General features: G+C 36.6%; 1 protein-coding gene across 1 annotated transcript in view; it reads right to left on the bottom strand.

The window, feature by feature from the left end:
- The window catches only part of LOC150081375 (prefoldin subunit 3-like), a 58,294-nt gene extending 35,375 nt beyond the window's left edge, over nt 1-22,919 (bottom strand). Inside the window, exons 1-2 of the mRNA XM_090379227.1 lie at nt 22,777-22,919; nt 12,771-12,898 (exon numbers count right to left, since the gene is read on the bottom strand). Coding sequence (XP_090235353.1) covers nt 12,771-12,898; nt 22,777-22,848 — 200 coding nt within the window. The 5' untranslated portion in view covers nt 22,849-22,919. The remainder of the gene's footprint in view (nt 1-12,770; nt 12,899-22,776) is intronic.
- Between the last annotated feature and the right edge of the window lie 3,557 nt (nt 22,920-26,476).

Below are 26,476 nucleotides of genomic sequence, written 5' to 3'. Positions count from 1 at the left end.
ATGGTGATAAACAGTAGATGATGGATAGTGAGGGCCAACTGTATTTATTTTTGTTGCTGTTTAAAAATCCTTTAAGCATAAGGTGACATATGTCCCAGATTTTTACAGGCCATCTTGGCTGGTGAAAAAAAAAAAAGTATCCTTGAATCAGCCATCTGATGTAATGCCTGCTTTCTATACTATGCACAAGTCTGCAGCTGACTGATTCACCTCCTAAACAAGAACTAAATCCTTTCTCAATACACATCTTTTCTCCTTCATATGAACTTCCACTTTTAACTTAAATGGAGTAATATTAAGATATATGATTTTGGATGTAGATATAACACCAAATTAATTTCCAGGATGATTAATACTGATGGTCTTGCTGATAATTTTTTTGCTACAAAATTTATGCTGAAAAACCAGAAAAATGTTGCGAAACTATTGGGTTAAAAATCCAATAATTTAGCCATTTTCTTTGACTACCAAGACTGTACCTTGGTACTTTGATGAATATGCTTTGTCTATAGCGATTTCTACTCTAGTGAAAAATATTCACAAATGAAGAAACTGTGGTCATCATAAATAAACCTAAGTCAGCATAACTACAACTTGAATTTTCAGTTAATCATATTGCTTACAATTACTCCCCCATCCATTTTGAGCACATTTTAGAATAATAAATATGAAACCAACTTGCACTAAAATCATGCTTTTATACCACATGTAGCATGGTGCCTGTTTTAAGATTTGGGTCTAGTCACCCTATTCAAATACAGATTTTCAAAAGCATATTATTCCAAATTGCAATAGCAATATATATTATAACACATCTATCCAGCATAAAGAAAATTATTTGCAATGGTAGGGAGACAAATATAATTAAACTAACTCAACACAAATTTATGGGGTAAAGAAATAAAAAAATAAACCTTTCCTTAAACAATAAAATGTGTGGGCTCCCATAGTTATTTTCAATAGGGGTAGTTATTTTGACTTGATAACCCAGAATTAGAGTAAAATTGTCCAAAATCAAACAAATAAACAAAAAATGTAAAAAAATCATAAAATATAGTTAAAAAATAAACTATCACTTTTTTTTTAAAAGAAATAATATGTTCTACATCTATTTATGTATCACTTGCTTCGATTTCATCAGCACCTATATCTGAATTCCAGAGAATTTCTTCAATTTTAACTCTTGTAAGCCAAAATCAGACAGATGTGATATCCTCCTCAGGTTTTTGAAGCTATTTTTGTGCTACCATCTATTAAATCTGTGTCTACTTTTAGTTGAAAACACAAATAATACATGGTAGCACATACTGGACAAATTTTTATCCAATTCACACAGGATATATCATTTAAATCAGCATTATCCATCCTTTTTCGACCCAACGTCCCCTTACAAAATTTTTTTCTGCCCAATGCCCCCTTAGATTAAGTATATGCCAATGCTTCCTATTCTTCCCTTAAAATATGAGTAATACATTAATTGGTATTTTCAATGATTATTACTGATTGTTTTTATCATGCCTTTTTATTGCACCTAGATTACAAATTGAATTCTTAATAAGATTTATTAATATAACACAGATTATACATAGTTATAGAAAAGTAAATAAAATGAGATTTATTATAAAATACTAGTGTGATCCTTGAGCTTGATGAGTTTTGGCTAACTTCAAAATATCTTGGATAGTAATAGTCAAGTCCAAACCAAATGGTTTCAATTCTTCACTAGTATGTGATTCGCTGCTTTAAATCCTCATTCGATGAGATAAGAAGGAAAGGCAATATAAAGAAATTTGGCTTTTCTCTATAGAGCAGGAAAATTTCATATGATGTTTTAGCCACATGACTTGATGCCCTCTGCTGTTGAAGATTTGCTTTGATTCTTCATCATTTTAAGGCTCAACAATTTCTTCTTGAAAACTAAGTTCTTGGTTTTCTGCTTTGCAAATGAATGGACTTCTTACCCAGACAAGTATTTCCAAATCAATCAAATCTTTAAAGCGATTCTCAAAGTCACTTTTCAGTGACTGCAGATGTAAGCAATATTCTTCCAACTCAGTTTAAAAATTAATGATTTGTGTATTAAATAAAATTAATACTTAAATGCTTCAACTGTTGCATCAGACTGCCAAATGTCAACACGCCCCCCCCCCTAATGAGCCCAAATGGCCCCCCTAAAGTTTGTAGTCAAGCCAACACATGCCTGAAAGGCTGTAATGCCTTACAGGAGAGCATTACGGCACACGTTGGGAACTACTGATTTAAATGGATAGATTATTTGAAAAGTACTTGAAATGACCTAAAAAAATATAGATGTACATGCACTCCAGGGAACCCACACACACAACAGATTATTTACATATTTGTGAAAAGGTTAAACACTATCATATTTTATTATGTTTGTCATTTACTATTCAAAGGTTATTTGAAGTAGACCAGTATCAAGATTTATTATGAAGGAGGAGCATGATACTTGTCATGATCAAAAAAACTAAAAAAGCTTAGTTTCCTACAAGCCTTACTTTGATAATCTGTTGTGATTCTAGATTCTAGCAGGAAAAAGACAACATCGAAACCTGAAAATGCCGCTTTAGAGAGTGCACTCACTTTGTTTAGTTATTTATTTTATTTTTTTGTTTTTTTCAGAGCGAAGTTTAGGTGAACCAGTGTCTGTCCCAATGTGAAAAAGCATTGGATTTTAATTGAAAATTAATAGGTAATGAAGATTTTAAGGCAAGCACAGGTTAGCTGAAAAAGTTTAAACTGAGACATGGTATTTGTGAACTAGACATTCAAGGTGAGAAACTTTCTGCAGACAAATCAGCAGCGGTGTCCTTTAAAAGTAAGTTTGCTTCAGTTATAGTAAATTAAGAGAAAGAAACATTTATAATGTTGATGAAATGGGCTTATTACGGAAAGCATTACCGAGAAAACCCTAGCCACTAAAAGAGAAATGCCTGCACCAAGTTTTAAGATGAGAAAAGAGTGGGTTACAATTGCTATGGGTGCAAATGCCACTGGGACACACAGATTGTCTGTGCTCGTTATCGGTAAGTCAAAAAAACCAAGAGCATTTAAAAATCTTTCTAATCTTCCTGTTTTGTATAAAAATGCCTGGATGGATGTTTCTGTTTTCCGAGATTGGTTTACAATTTTTTTTATTTAATTAATCTTATTTAATTTAATTGTAAGGCAAGATTAAATTTATTTATTTAATTAAATTTATTTAATCCTACCAGAAAAATTGTCCGGTAAATTTTCCAGTTCGATTATCCGGAAAAGGTCTGATATCAATTATTCCAGATAACTGATGCTCTACTGTACTTTTATAAGTATTTTTACAATTCAATAGTTAGCGAAATCCATTTGTAGACTAGTATGACGTCATAACCAAAAACTACTGCAAGAAGTTGTTTGTTGAAGTGATTGTTTTATTGTTGTGTTCTTGAATCAAAGCCATTTAAATTTTAAGCAACAAAATGGTCTTGTGTGAAAGAATATTCTTGGAAGAATATTCTTTAATAAAATCTGCAGATTTTATTCAAGTCTGCATTTTGTTTGTTCTCCATGTTTTTGAACTCATTCCTTTTCGACACGAGAGGCTGCTACGGTGGCTTTGAAGCTTTTTTTCTTGCATAATATTACTACCCGCTGCTTACTCTACCGAATCAACGCTAGTGACTGAATTAATGGCCTTTAGGAAGTGATGTCATTTGCATCATTTAAAATCTAAACGGTCAGCTTTCTTCATTACCAATCAATTGCATCATTTCTGTTACAAGAAAATTTTGTTGCCAATCAATTGCATCATTTTCATTACAAGAAATTTTCATTACCAATCGATTTTACTCTTGTGCAGCCATAGATGCTATCACATCAAAAACCCTCTTCGTGCAACACTAGCTCGAAAACTACTAGCATGTGCACACAGGGTCTGCTTAGTAGCAATCAAGGAGATTGCCTCTAGTGGCAGTTATTGAAAGTTCGCACAGTAAACACCAACCTTGCACCAGTCCATGAATTAAATGATCACCCCTCATATATATGCATTGTCTTGGACACTCTATGAAGTGAAGGAGGATCTATCTAGCAGCTAGATCCTCCTTCACTATTCATAATCAACACAAATTCTGTTATAGCATTGGATTTTTTCTTGATGTCAAATTGTTGAAGTCCCCACATTAAACTGTTTGGAGAGATTCCTTAATTTTCACCTTTTCCAATTCTATTAATAATTTCCATTTTTTGTTGCAATGTTAAAACCGCATTTTCTTTTCATCCACATTTTACTGAAAAATTGAGAAAAATAATAAATCACACAGTTTCCGGCCAATATTATTCTTACTGAATCTGAAATTCAGTCATGGTTTTCAAGAAAACCCAGTAGTCTCTGTGATATTTTTCTACAGCACATTTCTGAGTCACATAGATAGAGGTCCCAACCATAAAACAATAAAAACAATTTGCAGTTTTTGGTTTATTGAGTTTTCTGTTTGTATAACAAACAGGTAGCAAACTCGATGTTTCACTTATAATCAAAATTCGATTTGCAAACATGATCATATAACTGGAGCTTACTATACTACCATTAATAATAATAAAAAAAAAAATTAGCCTTTCAAATTATTCCGGATAACCGAAGTTCTACTGTATTTCGAAGATGGCTAAAACTCCAGCTGAGGGAAATAAGCCAAAATACAAGCTTCAAAGCCACCAAAGAACTTCCTATGTCGACAAAAGAAAGAGTGAAAAGAATAGAGAACGAAAAATGCAGAGTTTAATAACATCTGCTTCTCAAGATTTTGATCAAAATCAACCTTCTACATTGACTTCTCATCAAGAAGCTGGACTGTCAACATCACGAAATTATATTCAAGAACTTCCTGAAGATTTCGATCCAGAAGATTTGAGTTCAAATGAATTACCTGAGGATTTTTAACTTATTCCTGAATCGGCTAGACAGAGTATACTGCAACAATCATCTTGGACTTTAAGGGACCTGCTAGAACGAAGGCTCGTAGGTTTGCTATGGCTACAGAAATCAATTTAGAAGCTGTACCAATCGCAAGAAGAAGTATGAGTGTTTTGTTGAATAATAACAGAATGATCTCAGCTAAACCAAATCATTTTCCACTAATACCGGCTTGTGCTATTACCATTCATAAATCTCAGGGAGGTACTTTCGATTCTTTAGTTTATGAATACGAGAAATGTCACAAACAACTAGTTTGCTGCGTTATCTCGAGTTACCGATATCAATGATCTTTACATTATTGCTGCAAATGGAGAAAAGAAATTTTATCATGGACTGAGAAACGCTACATCCACTCTTGCACTTCAAGCTGAAATGACCAGGTTGTTGAGTAATCATCTATTTACCACGCAAGATACTTTATATGAGTTAATCAGTAAATGACAAGATCTTTCCATTTTATCATTAGTAGAGGTATATGATGCGAGAAAGCAAGCTTATACAGCATCAGTCAAAAAAAAACCAAAAAAACCTTCCCATTTCATCCATCCATTTTTTCCAAATGTTTCTACAATGACAGATGGAAGTTTGTTCCAGCAATCAACCACCCGCTGGCTAAGGCAAATTTCCGCACATCTATTCTACAACTGTCTTTCCTCAATTTCACTTTATGCCCCCTCAGGTGATTAATCTGGAAAGAGGAAGACTTCCATCAGCATTAAGCATTCTCAAGCCATTCAAGGTTTTACACACTTTAATCAGATCACCTCGCACGTGCCTAGTCTCCAGACACTGTAATATGCAAAACTTCAGCCTTTCTTCGTAAGAGCAACCCTTTTTATATTCACTAATCTTGTTGCCCTTGTCTGTGCTTGTTCCAGCAGCTCTACATCCTAAAATGTGGCCTCCAGACAGTACTCAAGGTGTGGTCTGACCATTGCTTTTTACAAGGGGGATAATCACATCCTTTAACCTGCTAGAAAAATTCCTGTTTATCATTGACAAGACACCGTGAGCTACTCTTGCAGCCCGTCTGCACTGTTCAGAAAACTTCATATCTGACTGCACAATTACCCCCGGGTCCTTTTCATTCTCTACCACCCTCAGTGTAGTACCACTCAGTTCATACGTTACTCTGGGATTACTGCTACCCACATGCAGTACTTGACATTGGCAAATATTAAACTTCAGCTGCCACCTCTCAGCCCTTATGCTCAACTTTTCTAGATCCTGTTGCAGTAGCGTACTGTCATGTTGTTAGTGTCATTAACAACCCTCCCAACCTTCATGTAGTCTGAAAACGTAGACATTAAGCCTGATATTCCATCATCAATGTCATTAATAAATACAGAAAACAACAATGGACCCAACACTGAACCCTGGGGAACTCCACTAATAACATTAGTCCACGAAGAGCAGTGAACATTGATTACCACTTTGTCTTCCCACTCAACCATCCCTTTATCCATAGTACCAATTTGCCTCAAATGCAACACTGCTCCAATCTGAGCAGCAGTCTTCCATGTGCAACAGAATCAAAAGCCATCCTAAGATCCAAGTATATGATATCAAAATTATTCTTTGCATCCAGTTCCTTTGTGACCACATTATAGTATCCAATCAAACTGGTCAGACAAGAATTCCCCTTAACAAACCCATGCTGTGTCTGAACTATAACTGAAGTCTTGCCTAGATGATCCTGCAGTGCTTCTTTAACCAGTGCCTCCATTAATTTCCCTGGAACAGAAGTTATACTAACAGGTCTGTAATTAATTGTGTCACCCTTTGATCCTCCTTTATGAATTGGGGTCACATTTGCACATTTTCAGTACATGGGTACTTCCTCCGAGTCCAAGGTAGCTCTTATGATTATGGCTAAGGGTTTGCTTACTTCCTTTGCTGCCTCCTTTAATATAACTGGATAGATCTCATCCACCCCAAGTGCCCTTCTTATGTTTATCTTCAACACTTTCTCCTGCACTTTGCTCTGAGTTATTACAAAATCATTTAGCTCACTGGCAGAGTTTAATACACCTCTGCCCCACCCCAAATAACTCCATGTCTAAATGTAGATACAAAATACTCATTTAGTTTGTTAGCTTCATGAGCAAGATCATCAACATTGAACCATCGATATCAAGTGGACCAATCTAATTCATCCCCTTCCTTCTAGAGTTTACATAATTAAAGAACTCTTTGCTGCTTTTCTTTGCATCCTTTGCCAAAGATTTCTCGTAATCTGCTTTTGCCTGCCTAACCTCCTTTTTCACTTGATTACAGACCAGCTTATATCTATCATAGGCTTCTTTGTCACCTGTTAATTTATATGTATCCCATGCATTTTTCTTCTCTGCCACATGTCTCATTAGTTTATTTGACGTCCATTTAGGCCTAAACCTTGAAGAATATTTCTTAGTTGGTATGTAAAGCCTAGTAGCTTGCAAGCTTAATTCTTTGAATGCTTCCCATTTGGAATTCGCTGTTGGTAACATCAGTTGGTCCCACTGTATAGAATTTAAAAACTGTCTCAGACCACCATAGTCACCTTTACGAAAGCAATAACCCTTCCCTTTACCCCTGATGGTAGTTACCTCTTTGAGTAAATCTCACACCAGCACACTGTGATCACTGCCACCTAGTGGTTCCTTTATCTGAAGATTCTTAATGCATGAAGAATCACTACTGATAATCAGATCAAGAGTGTTACTCCCACTAGTTGCCCCCCCCCCCCAACATGCTGCTGTAGAAAACAATCATCCAATAAATCCACAAAAGCCTTGCTAGTGTGTGATTGACCAACCCTGAAATTGCAGTCAGTATCTTGGAAATTAAAATCTCCCATTAAAAGACAATGTGATTTATTGGCCCACTGTTTCTCTCTTCAGTTCATTATACTCATCAGAGTCATTTGGCCTATAATACACTCCTACTCTCAATTTTGCTTTCTCAGTGCTTGTCACACCAAACTGACTCGACACTGCACTGTCCACCCATGTCAACTGGTTGCACTTCCTTAGATTTTCTGTGTTTCTTAACTAATAGCATAACCCCTCCTCCTTTCCTATCCATCCTTCCTGTAAACATTGTACTCCTCAAATTCCAATTCTGCATTCCTTATATCTGTGTGACACCACATCTCAGTTATTTCAACGATTCCTGCCTCTGATGTTCTGACTAACACCTCAAATTTATTTACCAAACTCCTAGCATTGGCGTATATGCAAGTATACATACACCTGTTCTTATTCTTAGCTACCCTAACACAGCCCATGTATTTACTTATTCCATGATGACTCCCAGCAGTCTCTGAAAACCCTCACACCTTGTTTTCCAGCCTGCTACTCATTCCAATAGAAGCTTTCACCTGTTTCTACTACACTTAAGGTGGTAGAAAATGATAAAGACCTGGGAGTAATTGTGCAGTCAGATATGACGTTTTCTGAGCAATGCAGACAGGCTGCCAGCCAGGGAAGGTCATGGGGTTTTGTCAATGATATATAGGAATTTTGCTAGCAGGGAAAAGGAGGTGATTGTCCCTCTGTATAAAGCAATGGTCAGGCCACGCCTTGAGTACTGCCTACAGGTCTGGAGGCCTCATTTTAGGAAGGATGTAGATTTGCTTGAGCATATACAGAGAAGGGCAACAAGATTGGTGAGGGGAATGAAGGGATCCTCTTACCAAGAGAGGTTTAAGTTCTGCAAATTGCAGTGGCTGGAGACTAGGCACCTGCGCAGTGATCTGACTGAGGTGTACAAGCCCTTGAATGGGTTGAGCACGCTGAATTCTGATGGGTTTGATTTGATTTTGGTAGTTGTTGGCGCATCGGCTTCTGTGGCCATATTGCACCTCCCAAGGTTTTTTTTTTTTTCAGTACTTTGATCCAAGCCCGAGGCGGGAATCGAACCCGCGACCTTTGGGTTGCCGGGCAGGTACTTTACCCACTCGGCTAGCCCGGTCGGCTGAATTCTGATGGGATTCTTCCACTTGTTCAGATTACGAACCTAAGGGGGCATAAATTCAAATTAAGAAAAGACAGATGTAGAATAGATGTGCGGAAATTTGCCTTTAGCCAGCGGGTGGTTAATTGCTGGAACAAACTTCCATCTGTCGTTGTGGAAGCTGATAGGTTAAATAAATTTAAGGAGGAACTGGACAGGCATTAGGAGGGAATGGTGTGATTTTTTTTTTTTTTTTTTTGGCTGATGCTGCATAAGCTCATACACTTGCTTTCTTGCATCACATGCTACTATTACTATTACCTCTGCCAGCGGCTACTGTTAATCTAGTAGTTTGTGTATCTCCCCAAGCTAGCAGTTTTCTGACCCACCTAACACTGCCTCGATTTTAACGTTAAATTGTCAAAGTTTACATGCTCACAGTGACAATCTCACTGATGTAGTCACATAACAATCCAATTTACTTCTACTTTCTGAAACATGGCTAAATAACAAAGTAAGCAAGCATACTTAACTTTAATTGTGTTGTTCAATTCAAATGAGAAGATCAACAAGCTGGTGGTGTAGCAGTTTATCATAAGAAAGAAAATCGTACTCATGTTATTACTTCTCATATGGAAGTAATTTATTGACAAACTGTTGGCAAATCCGAGTGTTAGACCTGTTGGAGACATTTGTGCAGCTGAATGCCTTCTTCATGATGGTCAAATGATATTGTTGGTAGTAATTTACATTTCACCTAACCAAAAGATCGAACATATCACTGGATTCATGGCTGACCGGGCTAGCCAGGTGGGTAAAGTGTCTGCCTGGCAACCCAAAGGTCGCGGGTTCGATTCCCGCCTCGGTCTTGGATCAAAGTACTGCAAAAACCCTGGGAGGTGCATTATGGCCACAGAAGCCTATGCGCCAACAACTACCAAAAAAAAAAAACTGGATTCATCCATTTTGTTTTACTTCCTCGCACGATCGAAGGAGCTGCACTGCCACAATAATTTTCTCACAAGAAATGCGACCAAATACCAATGATACTTAGTGGAGATTAACATTAATTTTGCAGATACTCAATCCAAACTTTTGACTGATTTCTTACAAAATAAATTTGGACTAATGTTAAATACTTCTAGATCTGTATCGACTACTAATCATGGAACTATAATTGCTGCTGTGTTTCAAAGACATTTACACTCTTTACAATATCAAGTGCATGTATCATATTTTAGCTATCACAAACCCATTGCAAGTAAATTACCCATTGAACGTGTATTGCAACTTCAAATTCATGAAACTGCCGTGGATTAAATTTTGAAGTGAGTATCATGTCAGACATACAGATTGAACATTGATACGTGATTTGTTATTGTGTCAGGTGGAGCTTAAATGCATCGGAAACAGTTAAAGAGATGAATGAAATGTATGGTAATGAGTGTCTCGATAGGATGGCCATATTCTGGTGTGACTGAACTTGCCGGTGTGAAGTGGTTTCTCCATCAAAACAATCTAGGCCCCATACACCTATATTGTGCAGGCAGTGATCACTAGGTGCCAAGGTTCTGCCACATCTCCCTTATTCCCCAGACAGTTCCATATTTCTTCCTGTTTCCACATCTGAAGAAAACTAAGAATAAGCATTTTGCATCCAACACGATGCTTGCAGAGCCACAATGGAAGTACTTCCCAGTCTTTCGAAAAATGGCCTGCAAGAATTTAATGCACGGGTACAATGGTGGTGAAAGTGAGTAAAGTTCAAGGGAGAGTATTTTGAGAAGGAGAAATCCACAGACGATTCAGATGATGACAATTAAGATAAGATCTTGCAGCAGTCCACGATTTAAATGATCACACCTTGTAATATGTATGAAGAATTATTTGAGTAAGAGAAAACACTACTCTGTATTTAGCTAATCCATTGATTCATCAGAAAGAATTTTATATCAATTAGAAAACATCTCAAATCAGCCAGCATGTAACTAACACGGGTAAAATTTGGTCGTTATTTACTAAGGCAAGATACTCAGAGCAATTACAAACATTTTTTTTTAAAGCATGTAAAATTCTTCATAATAAGATAGCATAATACCAATATATATTTTAAAATTTGCTAAATGTAGAATACTGTTTTTCTCTTACTCAAGCTATAGAAACCTGAATTAGCTATATCCTTCAGCAACTACATAAAACTTTTGATGCTTGTTTTTCTGACAACCTTTTTGACCCAGCATTGAGTCAATCTGGATTGGAGAGGGCAGAGATTTTTTTTGGCTTTCTTCTCACTATTACCTATTTAGTCAGCCACAGGCAAAGGTTGCTTTAATGGTTTTTCTTCAATAAATTCAAAAGAAAATTGTTCAAGTCAGGTGGTTTTCCCTCCAAGTGGATTAAAAATCCCATGACACACATTTGCATTATGATGCAGTTAATGTGTTAATAGATACATTTTACTGCCACACAACAAACTATCCAACTACATCTCAGAGCTAATTCTAATCTGAATGAGCTAATTACTTAAAAAGAATATAAAATTATAACTTTTAGGGTGCATTCCTATATGCATAGAGCACTCATTGTTTTCACTATGTGTGTGTGTGTGTGCCCATGTAGATAGCAACTCCCAGTGGACAAATTTTCATGAAATTTTACATTTGGGTCTTTTAGAAATTGAGATATCTCAAATTTCATTAAAATCAGACTAACAGAAAACTGGCATTTTTCTTTAAATGTATATTAGTATACTTAAATGTATACTTTTCAGAATGTCTGCTATTGTCCCTACTTTTTCTTCAAAAGGGTAATTTACATTACTTGTTAATTATTTGCATCTGTACTGAGCACAACTAAATTCTGGTCAACTGCCATTATCAGATATGTGAGAAACTTCTAGGGATGATAGGACTATGATGAATGACATGCAACTTCTAGAAATAATGGTGATGACTCATGAGACTTTAGTCATTTGATATGCAGCAGTATATCAAATGACTAGAAGTCCTCAATGTCCATTACCATAAAATGATACATTCTATTGCTCTTCATACTCAAGTAAGTTTTAGAAAACATTGCTTCTGCATCTATCCCCAATATATATTTCACCAAGTAAAAAATTTCAAACAAATATGCATCTTGACAGCTGTACTGAAGCCAATACAGATAGACTGGGCTTAGCCGTCGTTCGTGAGTAGTGTGCATACACGCAGGAACAAGTAAGGAAGTTCTGTGTTTGAGCCTATATGCTGCCATGTAAAATGCATAGCTCAAATAAAAAAATAAATAATAATAATAAGTAGTTGGATGTTTAATCTCATGCACACACAACTCTGTATCTGTTAAATTTGTCTCTGTCTTTATTGCATTAGAATTTTGCTGAAGAAGGGGTCCATTTAACCCTGAAAGCTACAAGTCATTTATCGTTTATTATTAAAACTTTACCGGATCATATAGAATTTGTCTATTTAATAATAACAATAATAAATAAATAAAAAACCTGGCTGACCTTAATTATATAACGAATATGTAAACTCTTCTGGTTTCGCCCATCTAGATGTAAAGTGAAATTTATTTAGATTTATTTATTATTTATTACTAAAAGCTTATGATTTGGGAATCACCCAGATCCTCACATTAATAGTAACTTTACAAAGCAAATAGATAAAATGTGGGTAAATTTTATCCATTTAAAATAAACAAAAAATATGTAGATAGCTTGTAAGTAGGATATCTCTTTGGACCACTGGTCAATCTGCAATTGACCTTAGCAAATTCCAATACCAGTCCAAAGGGTCTGCACGATATTTTAAAGAGGAACATGATTGGCATATAATTCAAATTAATTTCTTTAAAAATTTACCTTCTTTTCTTTTGTAAAAGGTTAAGTTCCATAAATTTATATTTGCTGTGCTGTTCATCTAGTCTCCTAAGTACTACCTCAGCATTTTCTTGATTATCCTCTAATTTCATAAAGGTATCCACATCTTCCTAACAAAAAAAAAAAAAAAAAAGAAACAGTCAATTAGAATTTTTTTAAACCAATAATATATGTAAAATTAACTTTTGCTTATATATTTATGCTTTAAACAAAAATACACAAATTCTATTAAAAATGGCCTCTGAATAATTCCTTTAAAATCGCCATTTTTATATAATAAAACAGTGTCCAAGCAGATTATGTAACAGAAAAATTATGTTCTTTTCATTAGTGCATTAAACTAATATATTGGCAAAGTATGAGAAATGATAGAGAATATTTAAATTCATTACTAAATCCATTTACAAGTTTGTACCTATATTATTGTGGCAAGTTTTAGGAGTGAACTGTGAAGTATTTTTCAGTATAAGAATAGCTGGAAAATCTGTGCTACAATTGAAGTAGAACTCTCCAAAGGAAGAGAAACAGTATTAACATTCAAACTCTTCAGAACCATGATCATTATTTACAACAGTGATCATTATTTAGATTAAGAAAACAAGCTTCAAGGTGACACGGTAATGGATTACATGAAATTGTACATACTGTTCAATCCAAATACAGAAAACGCTTTGTTACGTTACATGCCAAACATGAGGTGCCACATCAAAAAAATTCTCTTCTGTTTCCAGTCTTGAGACTGAATGAATAACTTAAAAATGGCAGATAGAAAAAATGGCAGCAAAGAAATAGATATTACCAAATACTAAAACGCTTTGTCACGTTACATGCCAAATATGAGGTGCCACATCAAAAAAGTTCTCTTCTGTTTCCAGTCTTGAGACTGAATGAATAGGCGTCTCCATAGCCAGGTGGGCAGGAGCAGCAGTGAGTAGCACATGCTTCTTGATTAGACCGGGTTTCGAGCCCGTGACCACCAAATACGGAGAATGTGGAAAGGTCAGGGAATGACCACAACATATCCCCAGAGCAATATGGCCTTAGTTGCTAATGCTCCTAAAAACCACACAACAGCAACAACTGAATGAATAACTTAAAAATGGCAGATAGAAAAAATGGCAAAGAAATAGATATTACCAAATACTAACTTATATTCACAAAGATGATCAACAATTATCTAATATCAGGAACAGCGCTGTCTTTTTTAATCCAAGTATTCTTCTTTCAATGCATCTCCAATGAATTACTTTGCACACTAAACAGTGTAAATACATAATGACAATAAAAGCTTAAAGATGATTTAATGTATTTCACAGTTATCAAAAACTACACTTTACGTATGCCTGAAATTCAAGGCTCAAAATCAAAATGTTCATAAAAAAAAAAATAAATAAATAAAAAATGCTCAGCGAAAGCAGTTAATGTGTGTACATGATGCTTGATGAACCAGAATAGTATTCCAGCTTCTATTCTGAGCCCTGTCTGCAATGCTAGATTCATTTACACCAACTTTCCTTTCTACCACCAGTCGTAGAATCAGGCAGTCATTGCCATAATAAACAGCTTCATCTTTATTATAAATTTAGTCAGAGAACAGATTATGTTCAGCAGTTGTTTCTGTTAAAAATTTTATATTTTTCTAAAATTTCATATTCAAATAATTTTTGTTCGATGAATATACAGGTGACCCCCACTTAACGCTGATAATTCGTTCCGGAAAAACAGAGCGCTAAGTGAATCTGCGTTAAGTGAGCAGAGCATTCCCATAAGGTAACATATGTATTTGTGATTTGTGGTCGGTGCCATTGGACATTTCCTAATCAATAATAAACGGTAGTGAAAAGATGCACAAATGTCGGTCAAAATATTTAATATTCAAATATTTGTACAGTACATATAAAATATTCTGCATTACATAATTATATAATTAGGTGGTAACTACTTACGTATCAAAATTAAACTTAAAATTCCAATTAAAATCATGAATTTAATTGATCTAAACTGATTTAATTTAATCATGAAAAATGTGTTGATTTTGGGTTGTACTTTGGCCCTCTTCCTGGTAAACTAAAAGGGGTTTTAATTTAAAATCCCCCGCAGCGTTACCACCAAACAATAAAGTCAACCGATCCTTCGCCACTTTGAAACCTGGCAGGTTTTTTTATTCTTTCAATATGAAACTTCTTTTAGGCATTAGTTTCCAAAAAAGTCCTGCTTCATCTTTGTTAAAAACTTGTTGAAAAGTATAATACATAACACCCCTCTTCAATAATTTTAACAAGTTCTTTTTTGAAAGTTTCGGCTCCATGATCTGCACTTGCAACTTCTCCCTGGATTTTAAATCTATTCAACCAGCCCTTACTAGTTTTAAATGGTTCCACATTTTTTTTTTTTTTTTAAGGTGAGCTTTCTTCGGATCATCATATAGGTTGATCTATATATATATTTTTTATAATATTTAACTTAACTGAATTCTGCATTGGATATCTTCAATAAAATTACTTAAAGTCTCTATTTCAATCTTAATAGCTGGCCTAGCCTTAGTTGCTTGCAGTGGAACAGCTGTCTTTCCACTGCTAAAATTAATTCTTTATTTTTTATAATTGTTCTTAGTCAGGTGGAAGTCCTAAATTATGACACACATCTGCTTATCATTGACCGGAATCGATTCGCTCCAAAACGTCTAATTTAATTTTCAAATTCACTCTTTTTCTTACATTTGTAGTTTTCATACTGAGTCCAGATGTTGTTGCCTTTTCATTCTTATCCGCCATTATTAACTCTTCGAAAATGTAACTGCGTTTGTTGCATTAATGCATATAACGCAAATATTACAAGCAATATACTTGATAATTTTTTTTAAAAACGTTGATCTCAGAACTACGTAACAAGTCACTGGACTGCAATTAAATTAGTGTGCGAGAATATTTCACTAAGTGTGGAAAAATTTCTCAAGTCGGCGTGGGAAACGTTTTAATGCTGTTTTGCTATTAATTTTCAAGCTATCGACTCCATCAGATGAAACGTTTTCGTTAAATATGCCAAAAATGCAATCTGTACGCTGGTAAAAGAGCGTTATAGTGATTTGTGACAGAGTTATAATCAGATAAGGGTTATAATATAAGAACAGCATTATAGTGAATCAGCGTAAAGCAAACTGCGTTATAACGAGGGCCTGCTGTACTTGGCTTTTTAATACCATAATGAATTTTAAAAAGAAAGCTATCCATTAATTTATACAATAATTGATCTTTACAATGCATACTGGGTCAAAGATAACAGCACCCTCAAATAACGCTGTTTCCCCTCCCAATGTGAACTACATTTTTGAATCTCAATTCTACATATGAACAAACATTGTGCTCTTTTATCAAACATCGATTCGTGCCCTTTTCATGATGTTCTACAAATGTTATTTTCTGCATCAAGATTGAAATAAAAAGTTGAGATACCATAGAAGTCATGGGGGGAAGAGACAAATACTACAAAGACAGAATTCACTTCAGCATGTTTCAGGAAAGTAAATGTGTTCATGAAAAATATAACCTTCTTTGGCTACTTCAACATGTGTACTACCTAACAGTTAAGCAGTAAACTTCCAGAAGCAATTCAAAATTATCATAAGCATTACAATTTCAATACAGTTGGGTTTGGTCCACTGTTTAATATTCACTTAAATTAGAACCTTAAAAGAAGATGCTGAAAGAATGGGAATATCTCTGCAACAATTTGATTTCCATAATTGGTATACCTCAGGCTTGAGCAATAAGAATAACAGCAAAAAGAGCATGTTTTAAGTGATATAAATTTTTTTTTTTTTTTTTTCTGGTTACTCCAAGTTCAAGGTATGCGGAACAGTACGATTTTTGTGGGCGAAACATCTGAATTGTTCCGAGATTCATCATGAAATAATGGCGGTGTATGGGGAAAATGCAATGTCTCGTCCAGCCATTGTGAAGTGGTGCCAGCAGTTTGAAAGTGGTCCCACAGAACTGACAGATGCTGATCGAAAAGGAAGGCCATCAACATCAACCACTGCAGACAATGTGATGCAGGTTGATGAAATGATTCGCAATAATCGAAGACTGACAGTTGCACAAATGGCAAAGGAGTAGGATATTTCAATAGGCAGTGTTCATTCCTTCATCCATGAACATCTTGACTATCGCAAATTGTATGCAGGATGGGTTCCTCGTTCACTGATAGACGAACACAAAGGTCAAAGTTTTTTGCTTTCTCTAGCCTTCCTTCAATGCTATTCTGTGGAAGGCCATGACTTCTAATGCGCATCATCACTGGCAATGAAACGTGGGTGTATCATTTCACCCCAGAAACGAAGAGAGCATCTATGGAATGGAGAAACACAACACTGCCTGTACGGAAGAAATTCAAAGTTGCACCATCAGCAGGAAAGGTCATGGCCACTGTGTTTTTCGACTGTGAAGGAATTGTTCACATGGAATTTATGGCAAAAGGCACAACAATTAATGCTGCCTCATATTGCCAAACATTATGGTCTTAGCTAACAGCATGAAAAACATGAGGCCTGGAAAGTTAAGCAAAGGGTTGTTCTCATTCAGGACAACCCAACGTCACACAATGCATGCACAACATGACACTTGCTTCAAAGTTTTGGACATCTTGTGACATCTTCGGCAAGCTGAAAGAACATCTAGGTGGACAACGATTTGCAAACGATGAGCAAGTGCAAACAGCAGTTCGATGGTGGCTGAATCACCAAGGAGTGGATTTCTATCATCACGGAATCAAACATTTAGTCACACGTTCTGAGAAGTGTTTACATCAACTTGGTGACTATGTGGAAAAGTAGTGCAAGGTATGTGCTTTCTATTGCATAATGCTACATACCGCAATAAATGTCTCTCAGGCTACAATGGTCAAGTGTAATGTTTTTGAATTACCCTCCTATGTATGTATGTGCAGGGTTGTTAAAATTAAAGTATCCCTATGTAGAGGGCTCTGGAGCGAGTTCTAAGGCTCGTACTGAAGAGAACTTTGGACAACAGGTACAATAAAGAATGTGCTCATCATTTATTGGGGAAAAAAAATTAGTTATAAAATTTGTTACTATATGGTGCTGTGGCAATACAAATCACTTGAACAGTGCTACAATTATTCAATGTATCCTCCATTTTGGTCAACAGTTTCCGTTCGAAGAACAGCATTTTCTACAGCAGAACGTAACATGTTAACTGGAATACCAGCACATTACGTCTAATGCTGTCCTTCAGATCTGCCAGAGTTTGACATCCTTCCCTGTCTGGTTCTTCAAAAAAACGCACAACCAGAAGTCGCAAGGGGTGAGATCTGGTGATCGAGGTGGCCAAGATGTCTGGAAACAACGGCTGATGACCAGTTCATCTGTAAAGTGTTGCCTTAGCAATCTTTGGATGCAACAGTGGATGTGGGGTGGCACACCATCTTGCTTGAATATGGTATCCTGAAGGCACCCACATTGTTGCAGCTCTGGTATTGCGAAATTTGCCAACATTTTATAATATCGCTGTCCAGTGATGGAACAGGTGCAGGGTCCAGTCGGTGTTCCCTGTTCAAAAAAATATGGCCCAATCATGAATGTGGCCGTAAATCCACACCACACTGTCACTTTTGCAGAATGCAACAGGACCTCTTGGAAACTCGAGGATTTTCTGTTGCCCAAATGCGACAGTTGTGTGTATTCACTTGTCCATTTAAGCAGAAGTGGGCTTCATCACTCCAAAGGATGTTCCATGGCCAAGTGATATCCACTGTCATTCATGCCAGAAACTGAAGTGCATATGTGAAATGAATATCTGCATCACCATGCTTTAGCTGCTGTAGCATGTGCATCTTGTAAGGATAGTACCACAACACCTGATGCATTACTAGCCTTAGAGTGGAATATGGCACGTTCACTTCACGAGAAACAGCTGGCCTGTTGCTTCAAATTTTGCAATCATTTTGCAGACAGCACAAACAGTCATAGGGCCATGCCTTATGCACTTCTGATGCTGGAAATCTCTGATAGCTGCAGCTGCATTGTTGCTGTTCTGACAGTACAGCTTCACTAATAGCACCTTTTCCTGCAATGCTGCTGTAGTGCAGGCAAGCATCTACTGTATGATTTTGAAGAGACTGCTTTGCTTTTATACAATACAGTAGAGCTGAGTAGTGGCACTGTGGCAATAACTTACGATTATGCAAATAACGTAATTTATTTGCATAATAGTAACTACGATAGTTATGCGCCATACAGCGACAAATTTTGTAACTAATTTTTTTCCCCCATAAAAGGCAAGTGCATTCTTTCTTATACCTGTTATCCAAATTTCACTTCAGTACAAGCCTTAGAACTTGCTCCAGAGCCCTCTACATAGGGATACTTTAATTTTAACAACCCTGTGTATATATATATATATATATATATATATATATATATATACATATATATACATATACACACAGTCAATACAGTCCTACATGAACGCTTGTTTATATGACTTGGTGCAATGCATTATTAGTCACTCGATCATTTCACATTTTACTGTTTAGACATAACACTACATGGCTAAACAGTGGATGGAGCCAGATAAATAACCACTGATTTAAGTGGAATAATATTATAAGCAAGGTGGCACAGGATCAAAGTTGAGTATTCAGTTCTTTCTGAGATTTATTAATGATATTGGTGAAGATATTAAAAGTGGAGAGAATGGTCAATAACCAAAGCTCTGAAGCACATGTGTTCAGAACAAGTGAAAAAATTACATCATAGCCTGGAGATAAAGACTTTAGAATTCTTCTAATGTTGTTGTGGTAGTGTTTTTTATTTTATTATTAATTTTTTTTGTAGGCACATCAGTGGCTTAGATCATACTGTGCTGTTGTATACTGTCTCTATAAGTGCATTCACACGGCCAATTTGCATGTTGTACCAGCCAAAAAACCCTATTTTCTCTCCCTGAGATTAGCTAGTACAGCCCTGTTTAATTAGAAATTCCTCTAGTCAGATGAACCACACCTAGACCCCTCCAAATGAGCAAAAGGTGGCAAAATCACCATACAGTCATGGAGAACAGGACTCTTCTGTCTTTCCATCAGAAGACTAAAAGAGGCATTGAGCAGAATATTTTCAGTATGGTAGGAAGCAATTTGCCAAGATCAACAATACAAGAGTCAGAGGAAAAGAAGAATGCTAACAAGTCAGTTTTATTTTTAATGAATGATGCAATAGTACCATCAGGAGGTATAAGAGGCAAAAAGTATGGATCAACAGAAGTTGCAGCCAACAGCTTTGGCCAGATTTTTTTTTTTTTTTTTTTTGATTTGGTAGTTGTTGGCGCATCGGCTTCTGTGGCCATATTGCACCTCCCAAGGTTTTTGCAGTACTTTGATCCAAGCCCGAGGCGGGAATCGAACCCGCGACCTTTGGGTTGCCGGGCAGGTACTTTACCCACTCGGCTAGCCTGGTCGGCGCTTTGGCCAGAGACCAGAAGGCTTGACTACCATTTGGACAAGAAGCAAGTTCAAAACTGAGCTTGGATTGGTTAAGAACTGTTTTTTAAAACAAATGTTGCTAATTTTAGTGTAGATATTAAATGAAGCTGGAGATACAAGTCAATGTGATAAGCTATATGCTTATCTTGAACAGGCTTAACATATTTATTGGAAAACCAAGATTGAGATAACGGATGACAGCTTAGGATAGAATGAAGAATAAAAGATTTTATCCCTAAAAGAAGAACTTTCACTGACATGATCTGAGCAATATAAGGATCAAAATATTTAACACAGAACAGTAGATTTTAAATAGTCTAACCAAGGAAAAGAGCAATAAAAATCATGTAGAACATGCCATTTCACATTGTAATGCAAAATGATGAGGATGGTCAAGGAAGGGAGAGGCTCCACTGGAGAAGGAAACCATCACCAAGTTATGAGATACCCAGAGAGTCACTAACATTAACTATGCATTTTGAAGACTCACTGGTAAGGAAAAGATCAAGGATGTTGGGTGTATAAGTAGGATTGTCTGGTATTCCAGTAGATAAATGAACAAGTTGTATAAGGCCATTAGTAATAACAAAAGCATCTGTACCAGCTGGAAATATGGACATCAAAATCAAAAAGGGAAACTACTTCACTATTAGGAAAATTAAACTGGAGAAAGTTTTTTTAAAGAAAGTCAAAAAAGTTCTGAGTAATTTGTAGAATTGGGAGAATGAAAGAGGCAACAGATGAATTTCACAGAATGAGATAGATTTTAAGCTAGAGAAGATTAAACAGAAGAGGTTCCACATTAGGTCTTTGACAAAGAATATCAGTGTAGTTTCTAATAATTGAGTTTCTGTCAGAGAAAGTAGGTGAAAATTGGCATCACTTGAGGTTGGAACTGGGTGATACTTGTGATACAAATTAAGGTTTTAGGTTTAGATAATAAATTTTCTGTTTATACTCTGGAATGACCACACCGTCAGAGGAGTTCACAAGATACAGAGAATAAGAGAAGCAGATCTTTTCATAAATAAGTTCATTCCATTAGTTTCACTATTAATTCTGATGTATTAGGGGGGAAAAACATGTATAGATTGACAAAATTTTTGGATGTGATATACATACATATATAGCAAGAATATATCCAGTTCCTAAATATAGCATGGCTTTGACAGAACTCCCCTCCCAACATTCACGCTACTTGGGCTCTCTCCAGTAACAGCTCACAGAGTAGAATTAGCAAGATTATTTACCAGCTGATCCAGATGCATTCTTAAGCATTAATAATAGGTGTCCAAAAGACTAGTCAGCAGCTAGCCTATGAAAACAGTTTTAAAGCTATACTCTCAATATGCAAGGAATATTGGATTTCACTATGATGCTGGTCATAACTTCAAAAGCCATGATCCATACTGCACAAAAGAAGTGAGGAGAAACCAGTGTTATGTTCTGATGACCAAACACTGTTTTCACCACTTCAAGCCTTCAAATAAGCAAAGTGATGGTACTACATAGGGTGATGAGGACCATCTACCACTAGTGCCAAGTAACACAGAGGGTTAGCCATTTCAACCGCTGCATAATTTCGTTCACACCTTTCTAGACCCTTCACTATACTAGGCACTGTTTTTTTTTCTCTTTGCAAGTGGAGATATACCCAGAATTAGTAAAGGGTCTCACAATCATGAAGGTACAAGCTGAAGATCTGGTCATCACCAAAGAACAAGGCTTTGCATAAATTCAATTCACTTGACTGATAAGTGGGGGCAGTCATAGCTGGAAGGATGTTGGTTTTCTTTGGCATATTTAGTTAGCACAAATATTTATAAAAATGTTACACAAATGTATTTTGTTCCTATAAAATGCATTTCTTTAGCATTCTATCTATTTGTATTTATGTTAGTATTTTGTTCTTGAAACCAATATTTTGCCTCAATGCAATGGGAGTCACAAATCAAATACTAAAAAGAGTAAATTCAAAAAATTCAGTAGCAATAAACTGAATTACTTTCCCATGTACTTTTTCTCAGTAATACAAATTTCTACCTACTGTGGAGCACAGAAAATATATGCAAAGTAACACACACGTAAAATTGAATTTTAGATTTAAGGAGGTGAAAGATAAATGTAAATAAACAAGTTGCACACAGCTTTCTGCATTACACTTGTATAGGCAGTAAATAACTAAAAAGAATGCTTATATAGAATATATCTTTATAATGCTTATGACCATCCACTATTTTAATTATACAATTAAATGAAAAATTTATAAGATGTCGTAAGCATGACACAGGATAACCAGAATTTAAAAAAAATAGAGCAGCAGGCCACCAATATATGAGTGGCAAAAGCTTCAAAATGGATTCCCGAAAGGGGCCCCCTCAAACAGCAGTCTAGCACAGCAATCAAGCAAGGTATCACAAATTTAATTGCAAGCGTTCTTAATAGGTGGCCGATCCTGTACTAATGATTAATAGATTATGAAATTCCATACCACAAAAGCTGCTTCAGGTATTCCTAAACTATTTTTTGACTTAGGATCATCTTCGCTACCTTGATCTGACATATCGTATATACCTATAGTTACTGATACCACAAAATGTGAAACAACTAAAACCCAGATGCGCTTGGACGACAGAAATTGTACATTGCTACAGCGACCTCTTTCTGTATTCACAAATTTATCTTTTAAAAAAATAATAATAATAATAAATAAATTTAAAAAAAATGTATATATATATTATTATTATTATATTATTATTAGCCATATGGTGCAAGTAAGCCTGAGGCTTATGCTGCACCAGCCAAAAGAAATTTCTGAATTACCCTGAGAGAGAGAGAGAGAGAGAGAGAGAGAGAGAGAGAGAGAGACAGACAGACACAGACAGAAGTAAAAGGGAATCACCAAGAAAGTGAAGAATGATGATATCCAGCTCAGGACCTTGGGTGTGCCAAGTCCATACTCACCAGATGTGAGCCCCTGGGGTTAAATAAATAAATAAATAAATAAATATATATATATATATATATATAATCATTATTAGCCATATGGTGCAAGGAAGCGTGAGGCTTATGATGCACCGACCAAGAAAAAAAAAATTCCGAGTTACCCTGAGAGAGAGAGAGGTAGAAAGGAATCACCAAGATAGAGAAGAATGTTGATATACAGCTCAGGACCCTGTAAGTGCCAAGTCCATACTCATCAGATGTGAGCATATATATATTTATCCTGTTTGAAATATCAAAATCCTACGGATTTCTCCAGAACAAAATAAGGTTAAAATATTAAAGCAATAGTAGCATCCTATCAAGATTATTTTGACAGAGTATTCATTAATAGGAAAAAAGCCAACAAATTCCCCATCACCTCAGGAGTTCTACAGGGAGACACCCTAGCTTCCTTTCTCTTTATGATAACCCTAGATCATATTTAGGCTAACAGGGGACGAATTCGGGATCAACCTAGAGGATTCTACAGGCCAATTTCCTGTATGGGATTTGAGTTTTGCAGATAATATCGTGCTTATTAACAGATTTGCAACGACACAAAAACATTTTGACAGGCTTTGCCAAACGGCAGAAATATTTGTACTAAAATTAAACGGCAGCAAAACAAAAGAAGACAGAGAGTGGTAATCAATGGACAGTGCTCTTCATGGTTTGATGTTATTAGTGGAGTTCCCCAAGGGTTTGTGCTGGGCCCATTGTTGTTACCTGTATTTATCAATGATATTGTTGAAGGTATATCAGGCTTAATGTCCAAGTTTGATACCAAGGTTGGCAGGGTTGTTAATAACAGTCAAAAGTGTACGCTACTGCAACAGGATCTAGAAAAGTTGAGCAGATGGACTGAGAGGTGGAAACTGAAATTTAACATTGACAAATGCAGAGTACTGCATAGAGGTAGTAGTAATCCCAGAGTAACATACGAACTGTGCGGTAAACACTCAGGATAGTAGAGAATGAAAAAGATCTGTGGGAAATTGTGCAGTCAGATATGAAATTATCTGAGCAGTGCAGACAGTCTGCAAGAGTAGACCATGGGGGTCTTGTCAATGATATATAGACATTTTCTAGTAGAGATAAGGAGTTGATTGTTCCTTTGTAAAGGGAATGGTCAGGCCACAATTTGAATACTGCATACAGGTCTGGAGGCCTCATTTTAGGAAAGATGTTGAGCTACTAGAACCAGTGCAGCGAGGGGCAACGAGATTAATGAGTGAAACAAAGGGTTGCTGTTAACAACATAGGCTTCATGATTCCAAGATACTTTAGTTCCGTGCTAAGCTTGGTGGTTTGTCTGCGAGGGTAGCACAGTGGTATCGTCACTGTCCTCCCCACACCGGGTGGAAAAGGCCTGGGTTCGAATCCCGTCGATGACGCGAGGAACTTTAATGGGCTTTTTTCACTCCGTGGCTGAGTTAGTTGGTCTCAGGCGTAGATAGCAAGGTTTTTCTCCCCACTAACTGGGGTTTTTTCGTCCAGCAAAACAGGCAAATCAACCATAGAACATACGCAATTTACAGACACAAAATACGGGTTAATGTATTTAATTACGGGCAACCCTAAAATAATAATTTGATAATTTAAGCTTGGTGGTTTCGCCCTCAATTTTAATCTGTGGGGGCCGACGACTGTTTAGTGTCCCTTTTAATAGGATTTAGCACGTAGTTGTCGTCGAAATTGTCAGTGAGTGCAGCTTGGCCCATTCCAATAGCTTTTCCAGCACCCTGTTTGCCTGGATTACCAAGCCGGCCCTTGAGTTCGCCTCCACGGTGAGATTGTCATCTCCAAAGTCTTCATTGTTAACCTCTCCCAGGCTCTCAGATCCATTGAAAGGAAATCATCTGGAACTAAATTCCACAGAGGCGGCCACTGTGTACACGTCTGGTTATTTTCTGATACGGTGTGAAAACTTTCACTTTTCTCTGCTCTAGGTATGATCTTATGATGTTGTATAGATTTATCGGTAGGCCTGCCTCCCGCAGTGTGCCGAGGACGCTCGGCCACCAAAGGGAGTCGAACGATCCGGCAAAGTCAATGAAAGCAGCAGGAAGTATTTCTTGAAACAGTGTTTTGCTGCTTGGATAAGGTTTTGAAGTGCATCTACTGTAGAAACCACATTGTCTGCTAGTGGCGAAGTTTGCTGAGTTGTTGTGGCTAGTAATTCTCATGTGTAGGAGTCACTTGAAAAGTTTTCTCACCGTAAAGAGCAGAGCAATTAGTCTATTTTTTTTTAAAAATTATGATATAAGCATCCCCTGTAAATGATTATATCTACCCATATATTTATTTTGTGTGTAAATTGCGTGTGTTCTCTGGTCGATTTTCCTGTTTGCTGGACGAAAAAAACCCATTTCCTGAGGGGAAAAACCTTGCTATCTACGCCTGAGATTGACTAACTCAGCCACAGAGTGAAAAAACCCACAAACTTCCTCGCGTCATCTACGGGATTCGAACCCGGGCCTTTTCCACCCGCTGTTGGGAGGACAGTGACAATACCACTGTGCTACACGCGGAGATAAGCAATTGGTCTATAGGAGTCTGACATATCTGGTTTCTTGTTTGGATTTTTTAAAATCGGCCTTAAGTTTGCAGTTTTCCAGCTATTGGAAATTTTCCTGCTATGAGCCAGCGGTTGAATGGTTGGAGTAGGAAGTTTGGTGCTATTTCTACCATTTTCTTGGTATGACATGAGCAAGAGGAGGAATCCCATAAGAACTGAGCTTGCTCAATACACTCACAGCCTTAAACATACTCAGATGAACTTGCAGATGCCTACTCTCCAGATGCTGCAATTTGCTAAAATGAAGCATTTCTTGATAAAAGCATCCCTTTGTTCCGCTTATCAATCTGGTTTCCTTTCTTTCTTCTCGTTCCAGCAGCTCTATACACTTCTTAAAATTAGGCCTCCAGACCTCTATGCTGTACTCAAAATGTCGCCTGACTCTAGCGTTATACGATGGGATAATCACCACCTTATCCCTGTAAGCAAAATTCCTGTGCATCATTGACACATTCCCACGAGCTATCATCGCTGCCTGTCTGCATTGTTCAGAGAACGTCATATCTTACTGCACAATTACCAAGGTCATTTTCATTCTCCACTACCCTGAGTGTAGTACCACACAGTTGGTACATTTCTCTGTGGTTACTGCTGCCCATATCCAGTATTTTGCATTTGTCAATGTTAA

The sequence above is a fragment of the Mastigoproctus giganteus genome, chromosome 8, assembly GCF_048544385.1.
Source record: "Mastigoproctus giganteus isolate SK-2022 chromosome 8, ASM4854438v1, whole genome shotgun sequence".
NCBI classification, from domain to species: Eukaryota; Metazoa; Arthropoda; class Arachnida; order Uropygi; family Thelyphonidae; genus Mastigoproctus; species Mastigoproctus giganteus.
This window is presented reverse-complemented; position numbering and strand designations above follow the sequence as displayed.